Source organism: Hyla sarda, chromosome 2 (assembly GCF_029499605.1).
Source record: "Hyla sarda isolate aHylSar1 chromosome 2, aHylSar1.hap1, whole genome shotgun sequence".
Taxonomy (NCBI): domain Eukaryota; kingdom Metazoa; phylum Chordata; class Amphibia; order Anura; family Hylidae; genus Hyla; species Hyla sarda.
The window spans coordinates 93,875,685-93,902,879 of record NC_079190.1 but is presented as its reverse complement, the minus strand read 5'-3'; the positions used below and the strand labels follow the sequence as shown (position 1 = coordinate 93,902,879).

The 27,195-nt window shown below is 41.6% G+C and overlaps 1 protein-coding gene across 5 annotated transcripts in view; it reads right to left on the bottom strand.

The window, feature by feature from the left end:
• ARHGEF25 (Rho guanine nucleotide exchange factor 25) overlaps positions 1–27,195 on the bottom strand; it is a 360,287-nt gene that overhangs the window by 55,985 nt on the left and 277,107 nt on the right. For all 5 annotated transcript variants that reach the window (XM_056562582.1, XM_056562583.1, XM_056562584.1 and 2 more), the window contains one exon: positions 15,037–15,356. In XM_056562582.1, coding sequence (XP_056418557.1) covers positions 15,037–15,356 — 320 coding nt within the window. The remainder of the gene's footprint in view (positions 1–15,036; positions 15,357–27,195) is intronic.

Below are 27,195 nucleotides of genomic sequence, written 5' to 3'. Positions count from 1 at the left end.
AATTCCTGCCGCAGCAATATCCCTATTCCGGCATCTGCAAATCGGCAAACATTAAAGGGGTATTCCAGGAAAATGTTTTTTTTTTTTTTTTCCCCAAGAATAATTTTTATTTAAGGTTTTACATAATATACAAACAAGCCAGGTACGTCCGGCAGAAGGCGACATTGTCAAATAACAACAGCATACAATACATATGTAATTTCGCAATTTAACAGAACTAAAATAAAGGAAACATATCTGAAAACTTAAATGACGTGTCGTGTCTGTTCTATGCAGATTGAGATTTCTAGTATTAGCAGTGCAGTAATACATACAATTACAGAGGTGCGTTTAGAGTAGTAACAGCGCAGGGTGTATCTGAGGCGCATATATCCATTTATCAGAGGCCTGTAGTGAGGAGACTGATTCCAGTAGTGGCACTTAGCTAGGAAGGTTTTATAAGTACCGTCTCCCAACAACATTATTCTCTCATAGGAATAAGTAAGATTTATAGCCGAGGGCAAATCAATGGAGTCAGGTATTGTAGAGGATTTCCAGTGGCGTAATAGCACCGTTTTAGCAGTAACACAAATTATGCACGTCAAGGCCCTACCTTTCTGTCGTAATCCATCGATCCCTATTAGTAAAAGAGCCAACTGTGGGGACCAGCGTATGGGCCAGGGGAAAATAGAATCCAACACATCTCTACAAGCAGACCAGTACGTTTGAACAAGTGGACATGTCCACAATATGTGTAAGAGTGTCCCTTTTTGTGTGCACCCTCTCCAACACCTATTGGAGATCGTGGGGTAGATACAAGCTAATCTATCAGGGGTATAGTACCATCTTAGTGTAGTTTTCACAGCGGACTCTATATGAGCTGCACATTTCAGGTGTAAACGTATCATTTTGAAAGAGCCCTGCCCTTCTTCAGGCATTGAAGAAATATTAAGTTCCCTCTCCCAAGTTCGTAAGGGATGAGACTTAGGCTAGGTTCAGGCTACGGAATTTCCGCTTTGAAATTTCCGGCAGAAATTCCGCTTACTATAATGCATAGTGTAGTGAATGGTTTTCCGTTCACAAATTCACACTTTGTGAAGCGGAAAATCCGGAAGAAAAATCCGCTAGAAAATTTCCGCCTGAAGAAAGGGGTTGCTCTTTCTTCAGGCGGAAATCTCCTAACGGAACACATAGCAGTCTACAGGAGACTACAGTGTCCGCGCGGTCCTAGCGCCGACTAATTCAGTCGGCACAGGCGGAACTCGAAATCTCCGGGTGGAAATTTTCTGCCCGGAGATTCCGTAGTCTGGACCTAGCCTTAGTGAATTGAACGGAATGGATGAGGTGATTATATAGAGTTTTTAGACCTTTTTGAGATCCCATTATATATATAAAGGCTAGCTTATTAGGTTGAATTCCAGAAGGTGTTAGGCTCTGTAGCAAATGCCTAACCTGTAGATACTTGTAAAAATCAGTAGGAGGTAGGGAACACTTTTTGCATATGTCCCCAAATGGGAGTAAGGTAGCTGCTATGGAGATGTCCCCTATTAGGTTCGCTCCAAAAAAACTTTTTTTTTTAACATCAACTGGCTCCAGAAAGTTAAACAGATTTGTAAATTACTTCTAAAATCTTAATCCTTTCAATAATTATCAGCTGCTGAAGTTGAGTTGTTGTTTTCTGTCTGGCAACAGTGCTCTCTGCTGACATCTCTGCTTGTCTCGGGAACTGCACAGAGTAGAAGAGGTTTGCTATGGGGATTTGCTTCTAAACTGGGCGGTTCCCGAGACACATGTCATCAGAGAGCACAGAAAAGAACAACTCAACTTCAGCAGCTCATACGTACTGAAAGGATTAAGATTTTTTAATAGAAGTCATTTACAAATCTGTTTAACTTTCTGGAGCCAGTTGATATATATAAAAAAGTTTTTTTTACTGGATAACCCCTTTAAACCTATAAGACAGCGCATTTCCGAGCGGTCCTAGAGCCGGAATGTTCTGCTGTCTCTCCGCTGTCTGTGGAATGTCTGCACAGAAAATCCATAATGTGAACAAAGCCTACTAAAGAGGATAGAAATACTGCATTTAGCAGTTAAATTTGCGATGGTAAATCTGCACCAAATTACGCTGATTTTTATTGCACATTAGTTGTGGATTTGCTATTGTGACAAAAAGTGTATAAAGAAAAATCCATTTATTGATTTATTCATTTATTTGAATTCCACAGTTCTGGATTTTGCTGCAGAGGATTTTACAAATGTCCAATAAAAGCAGCTGAATTCTGTCTACAATGAATATATATTTACAAGGCTTGGGCTACACTTTTTTTCTAACTGCACATAAAAGCGGAGATTTATAAACCAAGGAATAAGGCTATGTTCACACGGCAGAATATTCCACTCGATAATTCCCATTCACTTCAATGGGATTCTGCTGCACTGTGCACTCAATGGAATCAATGGGGGAGATTTATCAAAACCAGTCCAGAGCAAAAGTTGCTGAGTTGCCCATAGCAACCAATCAGATCGCTGCTTTCATTTTGCAGAGGCCTTGTTAAAAATGAAAGTAGTTATATGATTGGTTGCCATGGGCAACTGGGCAACTTTTCTTCTGGACAGGATTTGATAAATCTCCCCAAATGTTTCTGTGGATTCTGCTGGGAAATGCATTGCTGTCTATGAAGATGGCGCACTTCCGAGCGGTTCTAGTGCCGCTGAATCAAAGAAAAATGGGCGGAATGTCCGTTTTTATTTTCTGGTCCGACATTCTAAAACTTTTCGGTAGTGTGAATATGGCCTAACTGTCTTTTTCCTCCATAAAGTTTCATGAAAATTGTTGGGAAATCTCTAAGGCTGGGTTCACACCACGTTTTTCAAATACGGTAACCGTATACGGTTTTCCGCAAAAAAACGTATACGACCGTATCCGAAACCGTATGCATAGAGAATGCATTGTAAACCGTATTCCAAATGTTGTGTACGGTTGCATCCGTTTTGCCTCGCATACGGTTTTGCCGATTTTTCAACCGTAGGCAAAAAACGCTGCCGACCACGTTTTCGCCTCCGGTTGGAAAACCGTATGCGGTTCTTTTAACATTGTTGTCTATGAGAACCGTTCACAGAATTTCAGAATACGGTTGCACACGGTTTTTCTAATACGTTTTTGGAGTTGACACATGCGCAGATCTTTCTAGAATTCATCCCAGACATCCCACTCCCACATCCTTTGGAATTTCAATAGAACAATAGTAACTTTATTAAATTGCTGGAAAACTAATTCCAACAAAATAGCAAAAGCGTTGGCAAAAACGGATGCAAACGGATAGAACCGTACATACGTTTTGGAACCGTATACGGGGAAAAACCTTATATGTTTTAATTTGGAATCATACGGTTGTATACGGTTTTTGCCATACGTTTTTTAGCGGAAAACAGTATACGGTAACTGTATTTGAAAAACGTTGTGTGAACCCAGCCTAAGAAGGGCAATGTTTTCCCAACAGTGTGCCTTCAGCTGTTGCAAAACTACAACTCCTAGCATGCCCGGACAGCCAGAGGCTGTCCGGGCATGCTAGGAGTTGTAGTTTTGCAACAGCTGTAGGCACACTGTTTGGAAAACACTGCCTTCAGGTTTCCGAATTTCAAAGTCCCCCCAGTAGCCCTAGACTTCTAGCGTTTCTATTCTAGCTTTCCCTAAATAACGAAAAGCTTCTCCAATAATGAAACGTGTAGTAGACTGGAGGGATTTGTCTAGCCATTTATACCGAACACTACATGCCTGAATGGTTAGAGAAATGGAATAATCGCCTCCTGTCACTACAGCGGTTCATGACCCCGCAGCAGCTTAGCATGCTATGTTCCTTCAGACAGACTACCTAATCTATAGTGTCCTGCTCGTGAACCGGCCCACGCCATACCCCTGAGGCCTCTTATACTTTCACTGCTCATTTGTGCTTTTCTTTTTTTTACAAGTCTGGTTTTTAGCCTCTTGAAAATATGTTAATGTCTCACAAGGTAATTCTGCCATCAGTCTGAGTGACAGAAGTGCAGCTGAAGCGAAATGCTTTTGGGCTTATTAAAGGGGTACGGTACTCCGGAGGAAAAAAAACATTTTTTAATCAACTGGCGCCAGAAAGTTAAAGGGGTTATCCAGGAAAAAACTTTTTTATATATCAACTGGCTCCAGAAAGTTAAATAGATTTGTAAATTACTTCTATTAAAAAATCTTAATCCTTTCAGTACTTATGAGCTTCTGAAGTTAAGGTTGTTCTTTTCTGTCTAAATGCTCTCTGATGACACGTGTCTCGGGAACCTGCCCAGTTTAGAAGCAAATCCCCATAGCAAAGCTCTTCTAAACTGGGCGGTTCCCGAGACACGTGTCATCAGAGAGCACTTAGAAAAAAACAACCTTAACTTCAGAAGCTCATAATTACTGAAAGGATTAAGATTTTTTTAATAGAAGTAATTTACAAATCTGTTTAACTCTCTGGAGCCAGTTGATATATATATTAAAAAAAAAAAAGTTTTTTCCTGGATAACCCCTTTAAACAGATTTGTAAATTACTTCTATTTAAAAATTTGAATCCTTCCAGTATTTATAAGCTGCTGTATGCTCCAGAAGAAGTTCTTTTATTTTTTAATTTCTTTTCTGCCTGACCACAGTGCTCTCTGCCAACACCTCTGTCCATGTCAGGAACTGTCCAGAGTAGGAGGATATCCCCATAGCAAACCTATCCTGCTCTGGAAAGTTCCTGAAATGGACAGACAGAAAATAAATTCAAAAAGAAAATAACTTCCTGTGGAACATACAGCAGCTAATAAGTACTGGAAGGATTACATTTTTAATTAGTTTTTCATTTTTTATTTGATTTTTAAACAGAAGTAATTTACTTTCTGGCACCAGTTGAGGTTAAAAAAAATGTTTTCCACCGGAGTACCCCTTTAAGAATAAAAAAGGGGGTCCACTCGGAACTTCGCTCAACCCAAGAAAAAACCCAACAAAGACAAATACTGACTGTGTGAGCTCATCCTTTGCAAGTTACTGTGACTAAAACACTGATTATTTTTTATTTTATTTTATACATGAGACTAAGGAAATCCTGAAAACATGACCTGTTGGGGGGTCTTGAGGACCACGTTTGAGAAACACTGCCTTAGACCGAATGAATGTAAAAAAAATGGCCTTATTCTTCCCTTGAAAAAAATCCCCTTATAGAGAAGGAAGCCTCATTTCACCTTGGACGAAAAATGAGACAAGGTGCTAATGATGGCATTAGAAGCAGGAAAGATTTCAAGGGCAGACCCAGATTAAAAAAGATGGCTCCGTCAGGCCGGTATAAAATGTACAACCCCTCAACAAATTCCTGAAAGAACAAAGGTTCAGGCTGGAGAGCATGGCGGATCTCAAATTTCTGATATAAAAGAAAATGGGGGAGATTTATCTAAACCTGTTTAGAGAAAAAGTTGACTAGTTTCCCATAGCAACCAATCAGATCACTTTTTTAATTTTTGAAAAAATAGAACAAACAATCTGTTTGCTATGGACAACTGCACCACTTTTCCTCTGCACATATTGATAAATCTCCCCCAATGTTTCTATTAAAGTAGACTTAATCTATATAGCTCCCAAACATAGAAGACTACTTCAATTCTGGTGCAAAGGTTAACTATACCATTGAAACATTATGGTATTTGGCCTTTCCATAGCACCTTATGCCTTTACGAGGGTATTAAAAGGTGTGATTACTCATTTAACATCAAATGGCCTTATGTGCTTTGACAACATTCTAGTACAGTGTTCCCTCAACATACGATGGTAATCCGTTCCAAATGGACCATCCTTTGCTGAAACCATTGTACGTGGAGGGATCCGTGCAATGTAAAGTTGGTTGGTTGAATAAAAAAACTTCAGCAAGAAAACAGGTAATTATTATTTTATTAAGAACAGAGAAGTCATCTGTTGCAAAAAAATAAAATAAAATGGTTTTACAAGTCTACTGACAGTTTTTTCCAGACTGTGCTAGTTCATTAACGTTCTATGGAATATTAAAATACTGTATCAGTCCAATTATTTATTTATAGATTGGAGTTTGATTCAGGATGTCCATTCCGGGGAACAGGTTACGGTACATACTCGAGTATAAGCCGACCCGAATATAAGCCGAGGCCCCTCATTTCACCCCAAAAACCCAGAAAAAAAAAAAAAAAAAAAAAAAAAGTTATTGACTCGAGTATAAGCCTAGAGTGGGAAATACATCATCCCCCCTGTCATCATCCAGACCCCCATCATCATCACCCTGTCATCATCCCCCCTTCATCATTACCGCCTGTCATCATCCCCCCTTCATCATCACCGCCTGTCATCATCCCCCCTTCATCATCACCCTGTCATTTTCACCCCCGTCATCATCACCCTGTCATCATCCCCCTCGTCATAATCCCCCCCCCTTCATCATCACTGTCTGTCAATCCCTTCATCAGTGGTCTTCAACCTGCGGACCTCCAGATGTTGCAAAACTACAACTCCCAGAATGCCCGGCCAACCGTCGACTGTCTGGGCATGCTTGGAGTTATAGTTTTGAAGCATCTGGAGGTCCGCAGGTTGAAGACCACTGCGGCCTTCGTCATCATCCAGACCCCCCTTTAGTTTTCTACTCACCTCCCCTCGGTGGGAAGGAAGGGTGAGCTGGTCCAGGCCATCTATGCTGCAGGGACCGTCCGGTGGAGAGGGTTAGTCGTTCCGGGATGTCCATTTTCACCGGGAGGCCCTCTCCTCCGCTCCGGGCCGGCCCCGGCCTAGTGACGTTGCCTTGACGACGACGCACAGGGACGTTCATGTGCAGGGATGTTTGCTGTGCACGGACGTCCCTGTGCGTCGTCGTCAAGGCAATGTCACTAGGCTGGGGCCGGCCCAGAGCGGAGAAGAGGGCCTCCTGATGAAAATGGACAGCCCGAAACGACTAACCCTCCCATCCGGACGGTCCCTGCAGCATAGATGGTCCGGAACAGCTCACCCTTCCTTCCCACCGATGGGAGGGGAGTAAAAAACTAAAGGGGGGTCTGGATGATGACGAAGCCCCGGCAGTGGTCTTCAACCTGCGGACCTCCAGATGTTGCAAAACTAAAACTCTCAGCATGCCCGGACCGCAGGTTTCAACCTTAGACCACTTAGAAGGGATTGACAGGCGGAGAGTTCACTCAAGTATAAGCCGAGGGGGGGGTGTTTTCAGCATGAAAAATCGTGCTGAAAAACTCGGTAAGTCACCAAGCCTTCCAGAAAAAATTCTAAGGTGAGCCCATGCAAGCGCAGCTCACCCCACATGACTGCTGCCACTATGGAGCATGGCAATATTCAGTTTCTGATGGACTACAGGAGGTACCCCCAGCACCCATCAACTGTTGCTGGTTGCAAACTGTGTTTTTATCCAGCATATACCCAAGCAGGCATCATAGAATCCTGTACACATCTTAATTTCCCTCCATTTTTATGAAACAAAATGTATTTGCTGCAGTGTCGTTCCAGGAATGTCTGGTCCTCATTCATAATTTGCTCTAGCGTAATGTTTAGTGTAGTGTAGATCTAACAGTGTGTCTCCAGCTGTTGCAAAACTACAACTCCCAGCATGCCTGGAAAGCAAACACTGATCTATGGAGTAAAAAGGCCGACCTGGGAGTGGAGTTCCCTGCCGTGCACTTCAAATTACTGTAATGCTTAAAGGGGAACTCTGGTGGAAACAAGTAGAAAACAAATGTTTTCAAATCAACTGGTGCCTGAAAGTTAAACAGATTTGTAAATGACTTCTATTAAAAAATCTTAATCCTTCGAGTACTTATAAGCTGCTGTATAAAACAGAGACATTTGTGAATTTCTTTTCTTTCTGACAACAGTGCTCTCTGCTGACACCTCTGTCCGTGTCAGGAATTGTTCAGATTAGAATCATATCCCCATAGAAAACCTCTCCTGCTCTGGACAGTTCCTGACACGGACAGGGGTGTCAGCAGAGAGCACTGTGGTCAGACTGAAAAGAACTATACAACTTTCTCTGTAGTATATCTGTAGTATACAGCAGCTGTTAAGTACTAGATTTTTAAATAGAAGTAATATAAAAATCTGTTTAACTTTTTGGCACCAGTTGATGGTTGAAAATTTACCCACCAGAGTTCCCCTTTAAAAAAAGTTTACCCACTTTTTAACATGTCATAAAAAAGTAGTAGACTTGTAGTGTAACTCTATAACTAGATAATGTTCCAAGCATAGCTTTTATGAAGAATCATATTGCCCTCGTGTGGTTTCTACATAGCGGTTTTACCTCGTACGTAATGCTCCATTTTTGCCACTGCAACACTTTCTATTTTAATAAAAGCAAAGGTGCTGCATCAGGTGAAAAGATCCGGCCAAAATCCATCCGTCTACTCACATAACCGTGATATAAGAACAGCTGAGCGGTAGGCACTCCTGGGGTAAGCATCTGAGAGAGACCATGACCCATAAAATAACATGCAATGTGGAAAATATTTGCTCTTAAGCTCCACGTAACCACATGTTCCATATTTTAGGAAAAAGTATGCAATAAAAGAAAGTAAAGCAGCATCAAGATGGATACATAGTGTTTAAGAGGATGACAGGAGAGCTTCACTCTGCAGAAAAATGATGGATTATGGAAACAGTAGGGAACTCAGTCTCCTCGGAGCTGTCAGCCATCATTACTATGTAGGATTAGAACTTGGTGTAACCCTTCACAACAAACACCTTCTTCTTAAATCCTAGGAGTATTAAAGGGGTACTCCGCCCTCTAGACATCTTATCCCCTATCCAAAGGATAGGGGATAAGATGTCAGATCGCCGGGGTCCCGCCGCTGGGGACTCCCGCAATATAGCAAGCAGCACCCACCTGTAACTGCTTCCGGAAGCGCTGGAGGATCTCAGGCTAATTTCTCCCGACCACTGGGACGGAAGATCGTGGCTCCCCTGTGCCATCACGCCCCGTCTCCTCAATGCAAGTCTATGGGAGGGGGCTGTCACGCCCCCTCCCATAGACTTGCATTGAGGGGGCGGGGCATCCAGCGCTTCCGGAAGCAGTTACAGGTGGGTGCTGCTTGCTATATTGCGGAGGTCACAGAGGTGGGACCCCGGCAATCTGACATCTTATCCCCTATCCTTTGGATAGGGGATGAGATGTCTAGGGGTGGAGTACTTCTTTAATTGTGTCCCTCAGGTGCTAATAAAACACAGTGTACACCTTGCCTTAACCCCTTAAGGACCCGGGCTTTTTCCGTTTTTTCATTTTCAATTTTTCCTCCTTAACTTAAAAAAATCATAACTCTTAAAAATTTTCACCTAAAATTATATATAATGGCTTAATTTTTGCGTCACTAATTCTACTTTGTAATGACATTAGTCATTTTACCCAAAAATCTACGGTGAAACGGGAAAAAAAATCAATGTGCGACAAAATTGATGAAAAAACACTATTTTGTAAGTTTTGGGGGCTTCTATTTTAACGCAGTACATTTTTTGTCAAAAATGATACCTTGTCTTTATTCTGTAGGTCCATACGGTTAAAATGATACCCTACTTGTATAGGTTTGAATTTGTATCACTTCCGAAAAAAATCATGAATACATGCAGGAAAATTTATACGTTTAAAATGGTCATCTTTTGACCCCTATAACTTTTTTATTTTTCTGTGTTCAGGGCGCTTTGAGGACTCATTTTTTGCGCCGTCATCTGAAGTTTTTATCAGTACCATTTTTGTTCTGATCAGACTTTTTGATCACTTTTTATTCACTTTTTTGTGGTATAAAAAGTGATCAAAAATGCGCTATTTTGGACTTTGGAATTTTTTTGCGCGTGCGCCATTGAACGAGCGGTTTAAAAAGTGGTATATTCTTATAAATCGGACATTTCCGCACGCGGCGATACCACATATGTTTATTTTTATTATTATTTACATAATGTTTTTTTTATTTTTGGAAATGCCGGGTGATTTAAACTTTTATTAGGGGAAGGGATAATTGAAAGGGTTAATGATTTTTTTACACTTTTCTTATGCAACATTATAGCTCCTATAGGGGGCTATAACATTGCATGTACTGATCTTTTACACTGATTGATCCATCTCCATAGGAATGGATCAATCAGTGTTTTCGGCGATTGAATGCTCAAGCCTGGATCTCAGGCTTGAAGCATTCATTCGGCGATCGGACAGCACAGGAGAAGGTAAGAGACCTTCCTCCTGTGCTACAGCTGTTCGGGATGCCGCGATTATACCGCGGCGATCCCGAACAGCTCCCTGAGCTAGCCGGGCACTTTTACTTTCGTTTTTAGCCGCGCGGCTCAGCTTTGAGCGCGCGGCTAAAGGGTTAATAGCGCGCGGCACAGCGATCAGTGCCGCGCGCTATTAGAGGCGGGTCCCGGCTTCACTATGACGCCGGGCCCGCCGCGATATGATGCGGGGTCACCGTGTGACCCCGCGTTATATCGCAGGACCGGGACCCATGACGTATGCATACGTCATGGGTCCTTAAGAGGTTAAAGGGGTATTCCAGGAAAAAACTTTTTTTTCTCATATCAACTGGCTCCAGAAAGTTAAACAGATTTGTAAATTACTCCTATTAAAAAATCCTAATCCTTTCAATAATTATCAGCTGCTGAAGTTGAGTTGTTGTTTTCTGTCTGGCAACAGCACTCTCTGCTGACATCTCTGCTTGTCTCGGGAACTGCACAGAGTAGAAGAGGTTTGCTATGGGGATTTGCTTCTAAACTGGGCGGTTCCCGAGACACGTGTCATCAGAGAACACTTAAACAGAAAAGAACAACTCAACTTCAGCAGCTCATAAGTACTGAAAGGATTAAGATTTTTTAATAGAAGTAATTTACAAATCTGTTTAACTTTCTGGAGCCGGTTGATATATAAAAAAAAAAAAGTTTTTTCCTGGAATACCCCTTTAATACAACAATCTGCAGTGTGTTTGTTCTTATATATTCTTGCAACTTTTTTTTCCTCAAAATGCATATATATTCATAATATATTGGATTTACATTGACGTGTGCACTAGAAATAGGCCTATAACCTAAAATATAAGGGATGTAAGTGCACTAGACAACCCAGCATTAACAAGACAGGACTTTCCTGAATTCTATACCTGACGATAGGACGACAATGCTTCATGACTAGAATGCTGTAAAGAACTTCTTATAAAAAGTAGACCTCATGTATCTGTGCACAAGACTGATTATATACCTTTCTGTTTATTTCAGTAGGATTCCTGAAAACTTAGGCCAGTTTCAAACAAGTGGAAGGCTCAAACCACAAGGTGTCTCTTGGAAATCTTCGATGCATACGGAAAGCTTATCCATAGGCCCCAATCACCCAATAAAGGCCAAAAAGGTGTCATTTTGACCCTGTTGGAATGGTTTCATTCAGGTTTTATTTTTTGGCTGAATGGAACAGTGCAAAATTCTGTACTTTTCTACAGATCAGGATGCAGTAAAAAAATATCCCATGTGATTTACGTTTTTTCAATATGGCACTCTATAGACGATGGTTACCACTAAGTGGCATCTGTCATAGCTCTATGGTGGAAGTCGACTTCGGAGAGTTCCCCATCATACTTTTCCATAAAACACTGTCAAAACCCAGTGGCCCTGATTTACTAAGAGTGGAGTGTAGTTTTCTTTGTAGGTTTCTGTACATTTTGCACTTTTTCCTACGTTTTATTTTATTTTTTTTACAACTGCTTTGAGCTGTGGGGTTTTCCAAAGCTCAAAACCTGTGGGATTTTTTAAATATGTTGGGGCCACGCCCCCTTTTCCAACCGACCACGCCTCCTTTTTTCTGTTTTTCTAAGTAAAATGGAGAGTTGATGCACAACCCAATAAAACAGGTCGGGTTTACAATAGTAAATCAGGGCCAGTATTTTTTTCATTCCATTTCTTTTAGCCAAATCCATTGGACTGAGGTGGATTCAAAAGGCATGAAAAATAGGATATTTACTTTGCTTTCCTTCCGGATCCTCTGCTGGCTTTGGCTTAAAGGAGAACTATCATGCAGTACAACTTATCCCCTATCCAAAGGAAAGGGGAAAAAAGTGTCTGATCGCAAGGGGTCCAACCGCTGGGACCCCCCCCACGATCTCCTGCACGGCACCCCGGCGTGTTGACTCCTGCTCAAGGCGACGGCCGATACCCCCCCTCCATGTATCTCTATGAGAGAGCCGGAGATACCCGAACGCTGAATCTCTGTCTCTCGTCTCTCCCATAGGGATACATGGAGGGGGGGGGGGGGGGTGTCGGTCGGCCCCTTTGCGCGGGGGTCGACACGCCCCATTCCGTGGGAGAGCCTGGGTGCTGTGCAGGAGATCATAGGGGTTCCCAGCGGTCAGACCCCCTGCGATCAAACACTTATCCCCTATCCTTTGGATAGGGGATCAGTTGTCCTGCATGATAGTTCTTCTTTACATAACAATGAAAAACTGATAAACAATCTAGGTGTAAAATCCACCTTTCCTACCTCACACAAATACAAATTCGGAGTTCATAATAAGGCCAGGAATCTGAACTTGGACTTGCACCTGTAATATGGTAGCAAAAACGTGACCATATGATACTGGAATGAAATTTCCTAGACTTTTCTTGTCTAGACTTTTGCCTTCACCAGAGGTAAGAGTGACTGATCTGTATTTAGTTTTCTCTAGGGCTGAACTAGTAATAGGGCATCTCAAGGACCAGTGGAGGTAGGTGTGGAGGTGGGGACAGCTCGGCTATTATAAACCAACACAAAACTAGCCTTTTAAAGGGGTACTCCACTGGAAAATATTTGTTTTTAAATCAACTGGGGCCAGAAAGTTAAACAGATTTGTACATTACTTCTATTTAAAATTCTTAATCCTTGCAGTACTTATCAGCTGTTGTATACTACAGAGAAAGTTCTTTTCATTTTGAATTTCCTTTCTGTCTGACCACAGTGCTCTCTGCTGACACCTTTGTCCATGTCAGGAACTGTCCATAGAAACCCTATCCTGCTCTGGACAGTTCCTGACATAGACAGAGGTGTCAGCAGAGAGCACTGTGGTCAGATAGAAAGGAAATTCAAAAAGAAAATAACTTCCTCGGTAGTATATAGCAGCTAATAAGTACTGGAAGGATTAATATTTTTAAATAGAAGTAATTTACAAATCTGTTTAACTTTCTGGCCCCAGTTGATTTAAAAAAAAAAATAAATGTTTTCCAGTGGAGTACCCCTTTAACCCCTTAAGGACGCAGGACGTAAATGTACGTCCTGGTGAGGTGGTACTTAACGCACCAGGACGTACATTTACGTCCTAAGCATAACCGCGGGCATCGGAGCGATGCCCGTGTCATGCGCGGCTGATCCCGGCTGCTGATCGCAGCCAGGGACCCGCTGGCAATGGCCGACGCCCGCGATCTCGCGGGCGTCCGCCATTAACCCCTCAGGTGCCGGGATCAATACAGATCCCGGCATCTGCGGGAGTTCGCGATTAAAATGAACGATCGGATCGCCCGCAGCGCTGCTGCGGGGATCCGATCATTCATAACGCCGCACGGAGGTCCCCTCTCCTTCCTCCGTGCGGCTCCCGGCGTCTCCTGCTCTGGTCTGTGATCGAGCAGACCAGAGCAGGAGATGACCGATAATACTGATCTGTTCTATGTCCTATACATAGAACAGATCAGTATTAGCAATCATGGTATTGCTATGAATAGTCCCCTATGGGGACTATTCAAGTGTAAAAAAAAATGTAAAAAAATGTAAAAGTAAAAGTAAAAAAAAAGTGAAAAATCCCCTCCCCCAATAAAAAAGTAAAACGTCCGTTTTTTCCTATTTTACCCCCAAAAAGCGTAAAAAACATTTTTTATAGACATATTTGGTATCCCCGCGTGCGTAAATGTCCGAACTATTAAAATAAAATGTTAATGATCCCGTACGGTGAACGGCGTGAACGAAAAAAAATTAAAAAAGTCCAAAATTCCTACTTTTTTAATACATTTTATTAAAAAAAAAATTATAAAAAATGTATTAAAAGTTTTTTATATACAAATGTGGTATCAAAAAAAAGTACAGATCATGGCGCAAAAAATGAGCCCCCATACCGCCGCTTATACGGAAAAATAAAAAAGTTATAGGTCATCAAAATAAAGGGATTATAAACGTACTAATTTGGTTAAAAAGTTTGTGATTTTTTTTAAGCGCAACAATAATATAAAAGTATATAATAATGGGTATCATTTTAATCGTATTGACCCTCAGAATAAAGAACACATGTCATTTTTACCAGAAATTGTACGGCGTGAAAACAAAACCTTCCAAAATTAGCAAAATTGCGTTTTTCGTTTTAATTTCCCCACAAAAATAGTGTTTTTTGGTTGCGCCATACATTTTATGATATAATGAGTTATGTCATTACAAAGGACAACTGGTCGCGCAAAAAACAAGCCCTCATACTAGTCTGTGGATGAAAATATAAAAGAGTTATGATTTTTAGAAGGCGAGGAGGAAAAAATGAAAACGTAAAAATTAAATTGTCTGAGTCCTTAAGGCCAAAATGAGCTGAGTCCTTAAGGGGTTAAACTCGCTCAATGCACTGTCCTAGTTCGAAGTCCCCTCTATGGCCCAATGAGCATATATCATAGAGTAATGTACGTATAGTATCAGATTGTATTTCATTTTACAGGATGAGAATGCATAATGTAAACTAAGTCTTTTCAATGTTGCCTAGTGTATGAAGCAATTGTAAGACTATTATATGCAGGGAAGGCGTGCATATATATCCCTGCATTTATAGCCAAGGGTTTTATGAAACTGTGGCCCTCCAGATGATGCAAAACTTCAACTCCCAGCATTCCCGGACAGCCAACGGCTGTCCGGGCATGCTGGGAGTTGAAGTTTTGCAACATCTGGAGGGCCACAGTTTGAGACCACTGCTCTAGAATCTCTTTAGTAAGAGCAGAAGAAAATACTTCCTGTATAAACAAGTACGATACTAAAACCATCACTGCATTATACTGCTCGGTTCAATTCAAAAGAATACCAAATATCTTACCAAACTCTTATCTTCAGCCTGGGTGAAGTCATCCATCTTCCCCAAAACCCCTAAGTCAAAGCTTGCTCTTCCCCCATCGTCTGCACTCCTTCGCCGGCCAGGCATGCCTCTTTTTGGCCGGCTTTCAATCTTCTTCTGGCGATGATCAAGGCGGCTGCCACTGCTTAATTTTCTCACTGGGTTTGTCAGCCATTTCTTCAGTGTACTAACAGACCTTCTAGATCCTGGGGAACTAGGGGCAGAACTTGTAGAGGGCTGAGGTTGAATGGAAGCCACCGAGGCTGATATGCTGCCATCACTGCCAGCAATGGAGTAGGATTCTGTGGGAAAAAAGAAAGGAAATATCCATGTTAGTCTTTGTTCTCCTGATTGGTGGAGGCCTGAACACTCAAACCCTCGCTGATCAGAACTTTTCACATGGAAAAAAGAAAGGAAATATTCATGTTAGTCTTCATTCCTAACCCACATTACATCTCCTGCAACGCTAAAATAGGTAAATAGGTCCTTTTAAAAAATTGCAGGCATACTGCAGGCGAGGGGATGGGCCGGGCCGTCCATTGTCGCCCATCTATGCTGCAGGGACCATCCGACTTCCAGTGGGGAGGGTGAGCCGGTCCGGGCCATCCATCTTGATCAGGAGGCCCTCTTCTCCGCTCCGGGCTGGCCCTGGACTAGTGACGCTGCATTGACGACGCCGTGCAGGGACGTCTGTGCGCGGCAGCATCAATGCAGCATTACTAGTCCGGGGCCAGCCCGCAGCGGAGAAGAGGGCCTCTCGGTCAAGATGGATGGCCCGAACCCCACTAGAAGTCAGACGGACCCTGCAGCGACCTTGGACGGCTGCAACTGAGGAGGTGAGTAGAGAACAAGACAGGGGGGTCTGGATGATGACAGGGGGGTATGAGGGGGTCTGGATAATGATATGGGGGCAAGGGGGATCTGTATGATGGGGGATGAGGGGGGTCTGGATGATGACAGTGGGAGTCGGTATGATTAAAGAGGAGGGCGGGATGATGACGGGGGGGATGATGACAGGGGGGGGGGGATGATATATTTCCCACTCTAGGCTTATACTCGAGTCAATAGGTTTTCCTGGGTTTTTGGGATGAAATTAGGGGCCTCGGCTTATATTCGGAACGGCTAATACTCGAGTTTATACGGTATACTGTTTCCAGGCTGTGTGAGAAGAAAACATAACTCACAAAGGAAACTTTTAATGATAATGAAGGAGATTAATCATTCTTTTCAAACATTTGGCTTTTATATGGCAATTCTTTTTTAACTTACTTTTGCTTACATGCGACCTATTTATCAAATAGTCGCACGCCCTTGATTAATAAATGGCACGTAAGCAAAACCCGGGAAACCCGTTTACAAAAGCATTTTTTAAAGCAGAAATTTTTCCCTCATGTTAATAGCTGAAGTTCTATATCTACCCTTTATTACCAGTAGCGTTGCTACAGAGTGACGGGGAGGAGGGGGTGTACCGCATTGGGTGACACTCTGACTGGCCTGCCTGGCACTAAATAGCTGCACTCCAACTATCCCGCAACAACCCATCCACCCTCCTCACAAATTAAAAAATATTAAAAACATACTATGCTGCACCATGAATATCCGGTCTCTGGAGGCTTCTTTGTTTAATTTTGAGCCCGCACTTTGTGATGTTGGTGTTTATGTCAGGAAGGAAGACAGCGCAGCACCAACAGGCACATAAACAATAGTGAAGCCACAAAAAAAAAAAACGTTTGGTACGTTCCCACCCCAAAATGTGCATGAAGCTGTATTACTATGAATGTTTCTTTTTTTTTAAAGGAAACATTTTAGTGCCACATATTTTATTTACGTAGTCAGTAAAAATTCTTACACAATTATTTTGTGCCTTATTCTATTTTAACACAACATTCATTAAAAAATGTAGTGGGTACGCCAGCATGTACGTGTTCTAAAATTGTGTGTAGTGTCTATTTTCAACCTTAAAATTAAGAGTTATTAGTTATATAATAAATTTTTTCTATAATTAACATTAATGTAGTAGCTTTGTTTCATGATGCAGAACAAGAAGAGTTGTTAAAGTGCGTGTTAGGCTAGGTTCAGACTACGGAATTTCTGCCTTGCGCATCTGTTTCTGTATGTATGTATTGGGATCAATAAATACCACCCACATTTGGACACCAATACTGGTGTTGTTTGAATTTCCGCCTGCAATTTCGCTTTGAAATTGCAGGCGGAAATTCAGCTTGCTAAAATGTATAGTGTAGTGAATGGGTTTCCGTTCACAAATTCCCACTTCGGAATTTGTGAACGGAAAATCCGCTTGGAAATTTCTGCCTGAATAATGGCGTTGCTCTTTCTTCAGGCGGAAATCCACGCGGAACACATTGCAGTCTATTGGAGGCCGCAGTGTCCGCGCGGCCCTAGCACCGACTGATTCAGTCAGCACTGGCCGCACTCGGAATCTCCGGGCGGAAATTTTCTGCCTGGAGATTCTGTAGTCTGAACCAACCTAGCCTTAATGTCCTTTTCTGCTGACATATGCACTTTCTGTAAGCCAGGTTGGACCTGGAATACATATGCGACTTTTAAATGGAGATGCAACTTTTTTTCTTCATAAATAGCAACGATTGCATTTGATAAATACATGACCACTGCAAAGTAAAAAAAAATTAAAAATTACTACGTGAGCAGATTTCAGAAATGTGCTTTGGAATAAGCAAAAATCAAAAAGTCGCAGCATGTATAGAAAAGTCGCACGTGCGCAAGTACGTGCAACTTTTTTTACGCAAAAAAATTCTACTACGGAGCTTGATAAATCTCCTTCAAAATGCTTATGTTTCCGCTCTTAAACAAGACACATCTAAAAAAAACATAAGAAAATATGGCACAGTTGGGTGCCTAAAGTGTTATGCAACCAATCAAAATATTGCAAGTGCAAGGATTTCGGATCATGACAGCTGCGGAGAAGTGTTTATAGAACATTTTCTGGAAAAGTTAGAACATATACCCCAGTTATGTTATTAATTGATTTACAGGAACATATTGCACCGAATCCAAATACAAAATAAATGAATAAATATATTTTAAATACAAAAAGATGACAACTTGTGGGTATGTTTTCGTACCAACATATTTACCATATATGGTTAATATGGTTGAAAAACAGCACATGCCTATCAAGTTCAACCAAGGGATGGGAGACAATGCAGTTTTACGCATATTTATTTTTTTTTGTGGTAAAAAGTGGTCTCTTTCTGGGATATGGAAAGACAGCTGAGCCATTTATCAAACAGTTATCCTATGTGTACGGACAGCTTTAGTCACAGAGTGCCAGTAGAACCCTACGACTACTAAGGACATTATAATTCACTTTTTGTATGAATGCTATAACATTTTTCTGGTAGAAAACTTGTAAGGCCACTGTCATTTGGAAAACATATGAAAATATGTCGAAAGTTTGGAGAGGTGAAATCTGAGTGTCCAGACCTCCATCGATCAGGAGAACGAGCCGGGAGAATTTTGCGCTCAGTGCGTTCTCTCCTGTGTCATGTGATCGAAACACACTTGCAATGTAAGTCTATGGATTGTGTCTCGATCAAGTTACACAGAGCAGGGAGAGGAGACCGTGGCAGCGCAGACTTTTTCTGGTTTGTTTTTCTGATTGGTGGAGGTCTGAACACTTAGACCCCCACTGATAAAAACTTTTGACATGTCACTAGGACATGTCAAAGATTTTCTAAATGACAGGTACTCTTTAAAGTGGTACTCTGGTGGAGTAGTGCTCTCTGCTGACATCTCTGTCCATTTTAGGAACTGTCCAGAGCAGCATATGTTTGCTATGGGGATTTTCTCCTACTCTGGACAGTTGTTAAAATGGACAGAGATGTCAGCAGAGAGCACTGTGCTCGTGATGTCAGCAGAGAGCTCTGTGTTCCAAAAAGAAAATGATTTTCTCTGTAGTATTCAGAAGCTAATAAGTACTGGAAGGATTAAGATTTTTTAATAGACGTAATTTACAAATCTGTTTAACTTTCTGGCACCAGTTGATTTAAAAAAAAAAAAAAAGCTTTCCACCGGAGTACCCCTTTAAAGGGGCTTTCTAATCAGATGTTCTGGCGAGCCTGGGCCCGAAAGCCATGTACCGCTCCTTGTGTATTGTTGGCATTGGGTCCCCACTGAGGTGAATGGGGCTGAGCTGCAATGTCACACACAACCTATACACTGGTGTGGTACTATTCTTAGAAGAAAGCAGCCATGTTCTTCTGTTTATGGACAACTTTTTTTTCAAGAACGCTTGATGATAAATAAGGGCAGCGATGTCCTCAGTTTGTTACCTCTCCAGACTGCAGGGAACAGGCACAAGTTCCACCATTCACAAAATCAATTAACAAGAAAAGGAAGATTTTCTTTCAATATGTCTTAGTATTTAAGAGATGAATCATAAATTGTGGGATGTTTTGCTGTATATTTACTGTACGAAGTCTAGTGAGGTAAAAGAACAGGGTGGCAGGCCTGGGTCACATAGTGACTGACTCATGTGTGTGTGGGCTGAATTCCACTGCAGGACACGTCACTATGGCAACCGGGGACTACGGAGAAGAATCATATGTTCATCACCGGTGAGAATGACAAGAGATGTTTAAGCGTCAGGCACGGAGTGCCACTGCCATGTAATATTTATCCGAAGAAAGATGAACAGCGACAAGTAACACAGAGAGACGCTAATAAGTTCTGGCAGAACGAAAAAAAGATCCACGGAGGGAATGCTAAAAAAAATGGACAGAGAGCGAATAGGAGAGTAATAAAGCAATAACCTGTCAACTAGTGCATCAGCTACGTACAATACTGCCATGGCATGCCTAGAATACTTTTGGAAATTATTTCCAAGCTATGTATACAGTACAGATTAGGACAATAAGGGTATGTACACACAGGGAAAAAACCTTGCTGCCATGAAGCTCCCGTAAATTTTAGTCTTAGGGAATGATCACACTAATGGAATTCAGTAAAAAAGATTTCCTCATTGTCTTTCTCTTGAATCTGTGCCCTTTCTTAGGCTTAAGACGGTGCCAAGACTGGAGGTGGTACTAGTGCCATAGAGCCGGCTATCAGTGTCCCGCCACCCAACACGTGGAGCTGTGGAGAGTAGCAGCAGGAAGTGAAGCTACGATGCCGGAAGGGAGAGCTCGTGAGCGGTGCCAAGACTGGAGGCGGTACTAGTGCCCTAGAGCTGGATATCAGTGTCCCGCCACCCAACACGTGGAGCTGTGGAGAGTAGCAGCAGGAAGTGAAGCTACAATGCCGGCAGGGAGAGCTCGTGAGAAGGCTGCATCTTGATATGATGAGAATCGGCAGTACACCAGAGTACAAGAGATACATAGTGAAGCTGGAAAGGGTTCAAAGTCGGCCAACCAGAGTAATAAAGGGAATGGGAGGACTACAGTACCCAGAAAGATTATCAGGGATATTAGGGATATTTAGGGATATTTAGTTTAGAAAAAAGGCGGCTTAGAGGTGACTTAATAACTATGTATAAATATATCAGGGGACAGTACAGAGATCTCTCCCATGATTTATTTATACCCAGGACTGTATCTATAACAAAGAGATATCTTCTATGTCTAGAGGAAAGAAGGTTTCTACACCAGCACAGACGGGGGTTCTTTACTGTAAGAGCAGTGAGACTATGGAACTCTCTGTCAGAGGAAGTGGTCATAGTGAACTCAATAAGAGACTTCAAAAGGGGCCTGGGTACATTTCTGGACAGTAATTTTACATGTTATGGATATTAGATTTATAGGGACATAATGTTGATCCAGGGACTTATTCTGATGCCATATTTGGAGTCAGGAAGAAATTTTCCCCTTGGTATGGGGCGATAGGCATCAGCCTCATAAGGTTTTTTTTTTTGCTTTCTTTGGATCAACACAGTAGGGACACAATAGGGATATAGGTTGAAATTGATGGACTCTGGACTTTTTTTAACCTTATAAACGATGCAACTATCAAACAACCTTTGAGGAAGGCTCCTTGCCATGATTCTTTGGGGGAAAGACTTCTGTGTGTTCCAAGTTAGGGCATGGGCACAACAACTCTGGGATGCCAGAGAAAGATTGAACTATGTTCTGCCGGAATCCAATTCCTTATAATAAAAATTGCATATTTGTGCCACTCTGCTCTGGTGCAAAGAATAAATTCCCCCTGTCCAATATATTTTTATGAAGCATTAACATAATCCACACTTATTTTCAGCAATAAATCCACAGTGAATCTGTTCTATGTGAAAGTACCCTAAGAGTGCCATTTTTTTTGGGTATGTTCACCACGTGCAATACGTGACAGAAATTCTAAGGGTAGACTCGGATTTCTGTTACATATTTATTTGCAGTCAAGCATACAGAATAGCCAAATGCATTTCTAATTTAAAAGTGATGTCACTTATTTCAGCATACAATGACCCCCCCGACCTACGATGGCCCCGACATACGATTATTTCAACATACGATGGACTCTGAGAGGCAATCGCATGTTGAAGGCAGCATCAACATACGATGCTTCTGTATGTCAGGGCCATCGCATGTTGAAGGCAGCATCAACTTACGATGCTTCTGTATGTCGTGGCCGTTGGCTGTCCGGGCATGCTGGGTGTTGTAGTTTTGCAACATCTGGAGGTCCGCAGGTTGTAGACCACTGTCCTATACTTTACATTGCACGGATCCTTCAACATACGATGGTTTCAACAAACGATGGTTCATTTGGAACGGATTACCATCGTATGTTGAGGGACCGAATTGCATGTCTAAAAATGATGCATTGCAATTTAGAGTGTGAATACTGCGCCACATAATCTCTTTGAAAACAATAGGATGTGTTCTGCAGCATTTTACCTAATACATGCCAAAATAAGTGCCCAAAAATGACATGGGAACCCAGCCTTAAACTATTTTGTGTTTTTTTTTTAAAGGTTATGTCCCCATTTTCCAGAACACGCAGAAAATCTACAAGGGCATTCCCAATGTGTTTTCTGCATGGAATACATGCAGAAAAGGCTTCAGTAGCTGAAATGTTACTTATTTGTTTTCTGTGATACAGATTTCAAATTGTGAACTTTGGCGAGTAAACAATGAAAAGAACAGGACATTACACTCGTGTATTCTAACACAGAATAAGTGTGTGAAAAATATAGTGCCATATAGAACAAGATACAAATCCTAAAGAACAGGTCCGTATATATGCCCGTATAATATCAAGCACGAGACGTGGGGAGTTTGTCTAAGTGAATATGCACAACACGAAATCTGCCAACAGATTAGAGCTGGGCGGTATGACCAAATATGTGTATCACGGTATTTTTGTAACTTATGGCGGTTCCACGGTATATAACGGTATTTCTTTCACCCCCACCCCCCCAAATCATGTTACCCGCCAGTGCTGTTCTGCTCCCCCCCAATTAATTATCAGCCCAGCGGGGTACTACTCACATATGTTACCCGCAAGCACTGCCCTCCTCCTGTTTGTTGGGGGCCGCCAGCGATGGAACTCTATACTGTACGCCAGTGGTCTCCAACCTGCGGACCTCCAGATGTTGCAAAACTACAACTCCCAGCATGCCCACGGCATGCTGGGAGTTGTAATTTTGCAACAGCTGGAGGTCCGCAGGTTTGAGACCACTGCTGCACGCTGTATCCCTATGCTCGGGCTGCAAAAGATAAAGAAAATAAACTTTAACTTACCTACGACGGCCTCACGCTATTCCTTGGGACTGGAACGTCGGACAGCCATCAGCCTATCACCGGCCGGAGCGATGTCCCGCCCCGGCCAGTGATAGGTTAAATGCACTGTCATGTAAGAAGCCGGCCAGAGCTCCTTATATGACAGTGGGCTCAGCCTATCACTGGCCGGGGCGGGACATCACTGCGGCCGGTGATAGGCTGACGGCTGTCCGAAGTTCCCGTCCCCAGCATAAGGCTGACGTAGCCGGTATTGCGGTATGGGGAAAAATTCATATCGTGCAGCCCAAAATTTTCGGTATTCGGTATGAACCGGTATACCGCCCAGCCCTACAACAGATGATATGAGAACATTCAATTACTTAGTGATTCAGAGCTTGTTTTACTCTATGTTATATAACTATTCCGTAAAGAAGAGCTCAATGGGAGATGACAACTGGGAGATGAACCTTTTTCCTGGGATCCAAAGACCAGAGAACTGGTCTTCGTTGTATCTAATTTCCAAGCGGAGACTTGTAAGAGCATTAGCTCTTATGGTGATCATTCTTGTATTAGAGGAGCTACGGGAAATTCTAAGCCCCTAGATGTAGTATTATTGTATTATTTGAGTCGAGCAGGAACATGAAGCATCATTAGCACGGCATGGGTTTTATCACCTTGCAAGTGTATGAATGGAATACATAATGGAGTCCATTTATAGAGATAATTATATGGGAACTTATGTTGTAATCTCTGGCAGGTATAGAAAGATCACTTACAATGAAACGTGTGCATTTGTAGAGAATTCAAAAGATACAATTTCAGGTTTTTAGTTTCATAGCAACAAAAAATAAAGCTAAAATATCAGCTTATAGACTGTTGTGGAGGAACGTCTTAAAGAGTTTCATTGAGAACAAATGGTAAGAAAAAGTGGAGGAGTTACCAACAGCGGCCAATGCTGGCATGCTAGATAGAACAGGAAAAAAGAATCGGTCTGGCTTACGATTAGTAGGGCATACTATTTCACAATTCTTGTATTTAAAAGGATTCTTTAATTTTATATAAACAGAGCATAGTTCTCCTTATTACAGCTAAGGTTTTATATATGAACTATATAAATGTGCCAACATTGAAGCTACCCCAAAAGCAGCCGTTACCATCCCCACTGCCAAAAGTCAAGCTTTTTATACAAGAAAAGCATTCATAGTACAACACATTAAACGTTGTGGAACATAAACTGATGGAATTGATTTACAATACAGAAAAGGTCCAAAACCACATCACAAATACAGACAGATGTCAAGTCCGAAATGGAAAAAGAAGAATTAATTTAAATTGAAGGCTTCATTGTAATGGGGAGTAACAAGAAAACCGCTGAAAGATCTTATGAGAAAACAAAGAGATCACGTGCACCAACCAAATGATACAGATAATGAGTGTACAAATAAGATGATTCTCCAGAAGAAATTGTGGAGCACGTCACAAATAAAAGAAAAACACTGATAATTTGGGGGTCAACAGTGCCTGTAAAAGGGTGGGACATATTAGGTGGTGAGTGAACAGTCAGCAATAAAGATGATTGGTTAAAATCAGGAGAAATGGTTTAGGGTTTGTTCACACAATGGAATTTCCATGCACGGAGATTCTTCAGCAGCAGAGTTCCATCGATATCAATGGGATTCTGCTGCACTGTGCACACGGCAGAATTTTCACAGCAGATATTTCTGCTTTGGAAATTCCGATTCCGGAGTCCGGAGAAAGAACAGACATCTCTATTCTTTCTGAGGAGTCAGCTCAGGAATGCATTGCCGTTTATGAGACAGTGCACTATCGAGCGGTGCTAGCATCAGCATGTTCTGCCAGCGCTCCGCAAGGACATTCTCCCATAGCCTAAGAGTAAGGATGTTGGTGATTTGGACAAGTGTCAAATTGTGATATATGGCAAGTTATGTGGGTTGTTCCCATAAAGTAATATTTGGTACCTTAAAAAGAAATCCACTGAACCAGTGACAGGTTTATGATCACAGTTTATTGGTGGTGCATGATTGGTGCATGGGGAGCAAGGGCTAGAGCATCTGGTCCGACCACACAAAGAAGCTACTGTAGGAGAAACATAATTATGGTAGAAAGTTGTCTGAACACTCAGTGCACCTTACAATGTATGGGGCTGTGTAGCTGCAGACTGGTGAATGTTAAAAGTGTCTACAATGGGCAAAAGAGCATCAAAAATGGATCACTGAGTTAAAAAAAACATTGGTCTGATGAATAAGGATTTTTTTTGTTTTTACATCTGGAAGCATCAATATATGGGAAAAAGGCAGGATGTAGGAGGCAATGGGATCCTTCCTCGATCTTGGGCTCCACGCAAGATCTCACCCCGTGGTGTCAAAATGATCACAAGAACGGTGAGCAAAAGTCCTACAACCACACAGGGGGAACTAGTGAATGACCTGCAGAGAGCTGGGAGTAAAGTAACAAAGTAACAGTAACACACTACGCCACCAGGGACTCAAATTATGCAAATTATGCCAGACATGTCCCCCTGCTTAAGCCAGTACATGTCCGGGCCCATCTGAAGTTTTCTAGAGAGCATTTGGATAAACCAGAAGAGGTTTGGGAAAATGTAATGTTCAGATGAAACCAAAGTGGAACTTTTTGGTAAAAACTCAACTCGTCATGTTTGGAGAAGAAAGAATGCTGAGTTGCATCCAAAGGACACCATGCCTACTGTGAAGCATGGGGGTGGAAACATCATGCTTTGGGGCTGTTTTTCAAAGGGACCAGGACGACTGATCCATGTAAAGGAAAGAATGAATGGGGCCATGTATCGTGAAATTTTGAGTGAAAACCTCCTTCCATCAGCAAGGGCATTGAAGATGAAACGTGGCTGGGTTTTTAATATAGACACATGATACAAAGGATCATTGTGATTCTCCTGGGGTTCTTTGTTACATGGTTCTATACCTTCCCATGTACTTAAGGGCAATTGATTTTTGTTGTCAAATGTAGGAGTAGGCATCAATAGACTTACAATAGAGGCCATCTACAACAAGTCAGATAGAGTGGTGTGTCAGGGAGTTAAATGTCCTTTTCCCGACGATATCTAGCAATCGGTGACGGTCTCAGCCAGAGACCCTGACTGATCAAAGCGTTTGTTAAGTCTGGGTGACATCTAAAATGCTTTATGAGTGACAGTAACAACATTTTAATTTCCTACTTGCTCCTAACTTCATGTAAGGTTTTTTAATGATGGCTATAAAAGTTCTTCATGGTGCCAAAAATAAAGTTCACTGGCTCATGCAAGGGGACAAAAACTAAAGTCAATATACACAAAAGAAAAGATGAATCATAGATTCCAAAAATTGCTCTTTGTGAGTAGAAGGCTCACTGTGGATCCGTGGTAGGGATGGAACATTTCTAAAAACCTATATGTAATCTCATACTATCTTAGCACATCTAGGCTGGAACAACGCTGTAGGACAGGTATATTTTTACTCCAGGTTACTAAAGGTTAACAGATCACATGATGATTTTACGAACTGGCTTTTAATGAAAAACAAAGTGAAGGTTTGTTTCTCTATGACGGTTACGTCTTGGTGAAATGCTGTTTCAAGGAAATCTAATATTTTAATTGGAAATTTAATTTACTACAGCTGAATAGATACATCCTGTTATGAGATGATTGGCCAAACAAAGGCGTTCAGAACAGGAGATGAGATAATGGCTTTTTTTAACACTATCCTTGCATAATGGAAACATTGGAACTGACAACCACCACAAATTACTATTGACTAGAAGAGGCTTCCATATGAGTATAATCTTTATTAAGGATACAAATAACATTACCCCTTCAAAAAATGAAAGAATCAACAATATAATAGCAAACACAGCTAAAAGGAATAGTTAAATATTTCTGTAAAATAGGTATAAATAAGTCTGTAGTTTTAGTCTAATAATGTGCCCAATTAAAGTGAATGGAAAAGTGGCTGTGTTGGAACCAATCTTCTACTGATATTGAGATGACTCTGTTTTTCCGTACTAGTCTACACAGCAAAGCTGACAAGTCAGTCACAGTAAGCTGGAAGCATTAGTGGCGATCATGAAAAATTGAATATTTGCATAAAAATATATAAATAATTTCAAAAGAAAATAATTTAGAAAAAATCTGATTAAAATAATGCCAAATTATGGTTTTACATTCCTTAGAAATTACACAGGAGCTTGTAACTTGAGGGTAGCTGTTCTGACAGACACAAGGAGCTTATGCCTCACTACAAGTCTCTTTGATAAATAGTATCTTGGATCCGTTGAGATCATACTCGCAACAAGATGACTTCAGGGGTGTACTGGTTACCATAGAAACCTGCAGCTCAATATGAAGAATAAAAAACTGCACTAACCATCCTTCCAGACAGAAAACAAATGGAGGAAATACTGATTTGCAGTGACTACA